This window comes from Myotis davidii, unplaced genomic scaffold (genome assembly GCF_000327345.1).
Source record: "Myotis davidii unplaced genomic scaffold, ASM32734v1 scaffold725, whole genome shotgun sequence".
NCBI classification, from domain to species: domain Eukaryota; kingdom Metazoa; phylum Chordata; class Mammalia; order Chiroptera; family Vespertilionidae; genus Myotis; species Myotis davidii.
The window spans coordinates 984,620-991,525 of NW_006296500.1; the positions used below are offsets into that span (position 1 = coordinate 984,620).

General features: G+C 52.5%; 1 protein-coding gene across 3 annotated transcripts in view; it reads left to right on the forward strand.

The window, feature by feature from the left end:
* Nucleotides 1-6,906, forward strand: part of NISCH (nischarin) — a 31,192-nt gene that overhangs the window by 13,364 nt on the left and 10,922 nt on the right. Inside the window, exons 8-14 of one of the 3 annotated variants that reach the window (XM_015569181.1) lie at nucleotides 258-410; nucleotides 1,517-1,585; nucleotides 2,115-2,300; nucleotides 2,463-2,591; nucleotides 3,958-4,071; nucleotides 4,390-4,501; nucleotides 5,048-5,306. In XM_015569181.1, coding sequence (XP_015424667.1) covers nucleotides 258-410; nucleotides 1,517-1,585; nucleotides 2,115-2,300; nucleotides 2,463-2,591; nucleotides 3,958-4,071; nucleotides 4,390-4,501; nucleotides 5,048-5,067 — 783 coding nt within the window. In that variant the 3' untranslated portion in view covers nucleotides 5,068-5,306. Of the gene's footprint in view, nucleotides 1-257; nucleotides 411-1,516; nucleotides 1,586-2,114; nucleotides 2,301-2,462; nucleotides 2,592-3,957; nucleotides 4,072-4,389; nucleotides 4,502-5,047; nucleotides 5,307-6,906 lie in introns of those variants that run through there. The other 2 variants (XM_006771827.2, XM_015569180.1) reach the window with 2 other exon arrangements.

The window sequence follows — 6,906 nt, forward strand, 5'->3', positions numbered from 1 at the left end:
TATATATATATGGCAAAAACTTGAAAAGCATTTGCTGCTAAAGCAGGACCGGAACATATTCCAAATAACTGTATGTTGCTAAGCTTTTCAGTTATTTCACAATCGCTTAAAGGCATATGAACCAAAGCCCAAGTTTAATGCAAGTTCACTTCCACCTGCTAAATATGCCCAAGCTCTTCCTGAAATTTTGCAATGATTGCATTCCCAGTGAGTGTTGCGTGAGGGCCCAAGTGTGCTCAACAGATGTTCTTACACAGGAAGTCCTCGTTCCCGAAGCCTCAGAATTTGATGAGTGGGAGCCAGAAGGCACAGCCCTGGAAGGCCCTGTGACTGCCATCATCCCCACGTGGCAAGCACTGACCACTCTAGACTTGAGCCACAACAGCATCTCCACGATCGATGAGTCTGTGGTACGCTCTCAGCAGTGGGCTCTAGGGTTTTCTACCCGAGGTTGGGTATTTAACTGGCTTTTTCTGGAAAGACCACAGAAAACATGGGCTCTGTGCATTGCCTGCAATTTTTAAAATTTGAAAATGGGATTATTTAAAGGAAGTGAGATAGTACTTAGAACCAAATGAGGCATATCTATTATATGCACATTTGATATAAAAACATAGTGATGAAATTTACTCCTGAGGAGTGGAGTGGAAAAATCACTGCACAGATTGCAGATGTGCTTCTGTAAAAGTGACATCCAGACAGCATTTGGGAAATAGTGTGATTCAGGTATTTGTGCTTCTTAGTGGTTGGGATTGGAGAAGAAGATGGACAGACTTCCTTCTCTGGGACCTGCCATTTGTCATTTTCATAAGCCACGTGCTCCATAAAAATGGGGTGTGTGCTCATCACTGGAGTCCCTAAGTGTTCCTGTGCACATGCCGCTGGGTGGGCACTGGGAGGTGTCACATCATTGGCCCTGCAGAGTGGCCAGCCCAGGAGTGCACGGCCAAAAGGAAGAGTCCCTTTCCCTAGTCAGTTTGGCCCAGTAGTTGTGTCATTCTGCGGACTGCAGGGTCCTATTCCATTCAAGGGCATGTACATTGATCCCTCTGGGGTGCATGCAGGAGGCAACCAATCGATGTGTCTCTCTCACATCAATGTTTCTCTCTGTCTTCCCCGCTTCCTTCCACTCTATTTAAAAATCAGTGGAAAAAATATCCTCAGTGAGGATTAACGAAGAAAAGGAAAAAATAAAAATAAAAAGGAAGAGTCCCAGGGTGGCCTTGGCAAGTGTCCCATGCACCAAAAGGTCGATTCCCATTCAGCGCACACGCCCAGGTTGCAGGTTTGGTCCCTGGTTGAGACAAATTCAGGAGACAACCAATTGATGTTTCTCCTTCACATTGATGTTTCTCTCTCTCCCTCCCCCTCTCCCTCTTCCTTCCTCTCTCTAGGAAAAAAATCAGTAAAAACATTTTTTAAGTAGTCCCAGGGTGTCTGTCCACCATGTGCTGGGGTGACATAGAGTCCAGGCTCCTAGAGTAACATCAGGTGTTGTCTTTTTTCTCCCCACAAGAAACTGATTCCAAAGCTTGAGTTCCTGGACATGAGTCATAATGGAGTGCTAGTTGTGGACAACCTGCAGGTAATGTCTTTGAAGACCGTTGCCACCTATGGGCTTCTTACAAGGTCCCTGAGAGTTCAGAAGGCTGACGCAGCCTTGGGAATTTGGCCATACCCTGGGTTTTCTCTCACAGGCACTGGAAAGGTGTCTGGGTACTCCAGAGGTTTGTAGGGGCAGGAGCTGCTGCTACCCCTTTAGGGTCCCAGCGTTGCATGGAGCGATTGTCGCTGTAGTTCCCAGAGTTAGAAAAGATGCATAAGTACAAATCAAACGAGGTGGAGATGTTGCACCTCCATCATGAAGGTACAAGCTCGTTTTCAAAGCTCACACCTACCCTGTGGGTTGTGCTATCTCTGCAGGAAGTGCCACTGGGCTGTGGCATGTGCAGGGGAAAAGAGGGAGTTCCCTTCCAAATGCCGGCCAGAGGGAATGGAGCTGACCTGCAGAGCTGGCCATTTTGGGTTGGGGGCTCATCACACCTGTAGTGTCGGTTCCCTTTCCTTGGAGCCTTGACCTAGACCACTTTCCCCTGTTCTCAATGTCGCCTCAGCACCTGTACAACCTCGTGCACCTGGACCTGTCCTACAACAAGCTGTCCTCCTTGGAAGGGGTTCACACCAAACTGGGGAACATCAAGACTCTGAACCTGGCTGGCAACCTGCTCGAGAGTCTGAGTGGCCTGCACAAGCTCTACTCCTTGGTCAACTTGGACCTCAGCAACAACAGAATTGAACAGGTGAGCCATGTCCCCTGTTCGGATGTCAGGGTTGTGGGATGGCTGTTTATCACTTTAAAGAAGAATGCTAAGCCTTCTTTCATTAAAAGGCTGTCAAACGTGTTGTCATGTTGCCAAAGTGTTAAAAGAAGGGACGAGGGGAATGGAATTCGTGCCTTGCAGATGGAGGAGGTCCGGAGCATAGGCAGCCTCCCGTGCCTGGAGCATGTGGCTCTGCTGAACAACCCCCTGAGCATCATCCCCGACTACCGGACCAAGGTGCTGGCTCAGTTTGGAGAGAGGGCCTCTGAGGTAGGCTGCCAGGGTAGGGGCTAGAGTGGGTGGGGGTTGGCTTGATCAAAGAGACAGTCGGACAGAGTCCACATCTTCACAGGCAGAACCACTGTGGATGTCCACTGTCTTATTACCCTTGCCTGCTTCAGAAGGACTTCCTCACCCTAAGTGGCCTTTCAGTTCTGGGAAGTCTGCTGCCTCCCCAAGAAAAACCTCCCTCACCCTTCCTGCAACCCCTCCTGTCCGCGGCCAGTGGCCACCACGGCTCCCCAGAGGACTTCCTCACATCGCCTCCAGCAGAGCTGCAGCCCAGAAGGGCTCCCCATGAACCCACAGGCATAGCCTGAGTGTAGAGGGACTGTCTTCAGCTTGTCAAAAGCAACATTGATTATTTTAGGCAAGGGTTAGAAATAAGGTATTTAATATTTTTTATTGATTTGATTTTTTTTTTTTTTTTTTTAGAGAGAGAGACATCGATTCGTTGTTCACTTATTTATGCACTCATTGGTTGCTCCTCATATGCCCTGACCTGGGATCAAACCTGCAACCTTGGCCTATTGGGATGATGCTCTAACCAACTGAGCTACCTAGCCAAGGCCAGAAATAAGATATTTTTAAAAAATCCTGTGTCCTGGATGACTTCTGGCCACGAAGTCTGACTACAGACCCCAAGGGTGCGCCCACCTTTGCCAGTGTAGCCCAGAAGTATCTGCTGCCTGTTGAGTGTGTCTGGCCAACAGCCACCCTGCCAACGGAACAGGTCTTTAGCCAGGTTCACCTGTCTCCTTAGCCTCAAGCAGGCCCCTCCCCCATTTCCCCAAATTCCAGGCCAGAAGATACTGGAAGTCTGCATTCTTCTCTCATCCTCCCCTACCCCCAATCTCTTTTCGGTCCCAAATGCCACTCACACTGTCACCAAGACAGTGTTCGCAAGATGACATCTCTCCTCCTGCCCGCTCCACACTGCCTGCCAGCCCACAACCCCTCCTGCATTTGCAGGCAGGGTGTCTGCTTTCCATGACTCTGTCCTCCAGTTCCCAGCCCAGAGGCCTTCTCTATGCTCTTGGCTGATGTGAGTTCCACCGTAATTGGGGGCTTAGTTCAAGTCACCACCTTCCCCCAATCCCAGCCATCCAAGAGGCCTCTGCAATGGACCTTGTACCCCTGTCTCACCTTTTTGGAAAGGGACTCCCAGTAGCAGACTAGGCCCTGTGGGACCTCCCTGGACCGCTCTAAGGAACTTGCAAGTCACTTCCATGGGTGGTGAGGAACTCGCCTCCCAGTGGACTGAGCCCCCAGGCCTGGTCCCCACATTGCCAGGCTCCTGTCATTCTGCTCTCTGCTTACCAGCCCCTAGGCTGATCGCTGTTTCTGGATTCTGTAGGTCTGTCTGGACAACTCAGTGACCACAGAGAAAGAGTTGGACACGGTGGAAGTGCTGAAAGCAATTCAGAAAGCCAAGGAGGTCAAGTCCAAACTGGGCCAGCCTGAGAAGAAGGTGGGTCTGTATGGGAGGAGTGGTGGTGAGGAGCAGCCAAGGAAGGAGCTGGCTCCAGTGAACTGGACTCTGGGCATACTCACAGCCACTGAGTCCTGACGCATGACCTTGGGCAAGTCACACCGTCCATTCTCATCTGCACGGTGGGGGTGGTGATAGTACCTGCTGTACAGGGTTGTGAGGACTACTCGAGACTGACTTCGCATCCCCGATGTTTGTGAGAACCTCTGAGTTTCTCCTCCTCATCGCTGGCTTTTCGAGTTCTTTTCTTCCTGATCCTTCTCTTTTTTTCCTGGGCTGACTCGAGCACTCTCCTAGGTTGGCGAGGATTGCCAGCTCTCCGCTGCCCCCTGTGTCAGACCCAGCAGCTCCCCTCCCACCGTGGCTCCCACATCTGCCTCCCTGCCCCAGCCCATCCTCTCCAACCAAGGTAATCATGTATGTAGCTTTCTGCCTAGCAGAGCCACATGGGCCGGGCTGGGGTTGGGGGGAGGTGCTGGCATCTGCTCCCGGCAGGGTTCAGACACACGGTGGGTGTGGTGCTGTCTACCAGCCAGCTCCTCTCTGGGTGGCGCATGGTGGGGGTGCCTGGCCTGATTTCAGCTCTGTGGTGGTTTGCTTAGTGAGGCCCACCCCCCACATTGTTCTGACACCCACATCAGCTCCTCTAGGATACCATAGGGTGTCACTGCGGCCCTGAGGCTGCTCTTGGAACAGGCTCGGCTGCTGGCTCCCCCGCAGGCTGTGTGGGCGGATTGGCTCCTTATTAACGGGAAGCCAAGCCTTGTTACTTTCCTGAATCGGCTGCCTTGATCCCTGCATGGGGAACTTGCTTTTATCATCGCCTCATCTCTGTGGCTCAGGCCCAAACACTATTTGTGGGGCCAGACAGGCTGTCCAGGACCCATGGAAGACCAAGCCTTTTCACCTGCCCACTGTCTTAGCGTTTTCAAAGGGCTTTCACCTCTGAACCCAGGCATCCTCGGAGATGAGTGAGTGAAGCAGGTCCCATGAGAGTGTCTGCTGGCCCGGCCCCCACGGAAGAGGGGAGGGTGTGCCGTCCCGAGTGGAACCGAGGCTCGGGACACACAGGAAGGAACGCCGCCCGCCCACCCGGGCTCCTGGAGATGCAGAACTTGGTGTGAGGTCTTGGGAAAACAGTTTGACCCTATGTTTCAAGAGCCAGAAAAACGTTCCCACTCCTTGACCTGGTAACCCTAAGTGGTGGGGAGTTTTCGGCCTGCTAGGGCGGTGCACCGGGGTCACAGCTGAGAGATGCGGAGAGCATTCCTGAGAATGGATGCTGATGTCACGTGCCAGAGCGATGGCCATTTGCTTTTGTAAGACTTGACTGAGAAAGTTATTTTTTTACATAAAAGGGGCAGGAGGTTGGTATCCCACTGAAGACTTCCCTGACCCCATCTCCTGCTGGGAGCCAGAACCCTCTTTGGGCCTCACAGCCTGTGGAGGACAGGGAGGCAAGTGGTCCTAGGCCAGGGGCCGGTTCTCAGCCAGCTTTTGTGGAAGTGACGACCGAGTGTGTGAGTGAGTGAGCAGAGCAAGCGGAGAACAAGCTGGTAGAGAGCAGACCGCAGGCCAGGTGAGTGAGGCATCGCCCCAGGGCCATAGCTACAGGCAGCCCCCCATTTGATGGCGAAGCCTCTGCACCAGCCAGGCCCAGGCCTCAGCCCCCTTCTTCACTGCCCCCCACTCCTGGGGACACACCACCGAGTGGCTCACTGTAGTCTGTTCCCCTTCCCCAGCTGATGGACATTTAGACACTGTCTCCAGACTTGCACCTCTTATAAATAAAACTGCAGTGGATGTCTTTGTGTGCACATCTCTTTCCTTTCTGTGAGAAGCAAAGTCGGGCCCCCATCCAATTGCTCTCCTGATGTCCTTGTCCCGTCCTCTGAGTGGCCCTTTCTGACCACTTGTTTGTACTGACTGTGGTCCAGGAAGGAAGCAGCGAGATTATCCCAATTCTCACTTCCTTGGCTCCAAACAGGGCTGGGGGGTGGGGGGATGCGGGGTGTGACAAGAAAATGTTGCTTTCTTTTCTCGCTAATATGGAGGAATCCACAGATATTTTTGTGTCCAGCCATGAGCTGCTGGGTCTTGCATGGATGGGCATGGATTTCTCCGTGTGGGAACAGCTTTGCTCCCAGCCTGATCCTAGAAGTGTGTATATGTGTGAATAAACTGGGCACTTGGAAGCCTGCGTGAAGGGCACTGTCCAGGGGACATCAGGCCTCTGGTCATTTCAGAAGCTGGTAGCCAGCTGGTTGGAGCCACTGAGGATTGTGACCGATAGGCGCTAAAGTGCGGAAGGCCATGGCAGGCTCACCAGGCGGGGCGGAGCTGAGGGGCTGGAGAGAAGAGGTGAGGAGCAGGCTCCTGGGTCAGACAGCTGAGTTTGTGTCCCACCTTCCTTGGCTGTGTTCCCTCAAGCAACGTGTAGCCTCTCTGAAGTTCTGTTTTCTCAACTATAAAGTGTGAACACCCAGCTTCATCACTTCTAAGATGTACACAGCTTCTGAAATTGAGATGTGTCTTTCAGTCAGTGCTGTCTCATAGTTGCTGGTACTCGTGATGGAGTCGTGTGGACACCTTCCGTGGACACCTGCTAAGGCCAAGATGGATGCCCATACATCTTAGATGTGATGAACTGAACGAGATGTGCGTGAGCCAACACGGGAAGCACCGAGCACTGCTCCCGGCTCATCAGAAGTGGTCATGGAGGCCTCCCTCTCCCGTGTCCTTGTTGGGGAGTTTCAAGGTGACCAGGACAGTGCCCCTGAGGAAGCTGTGTGCCCAGGGAGAACAGGAAAGAGT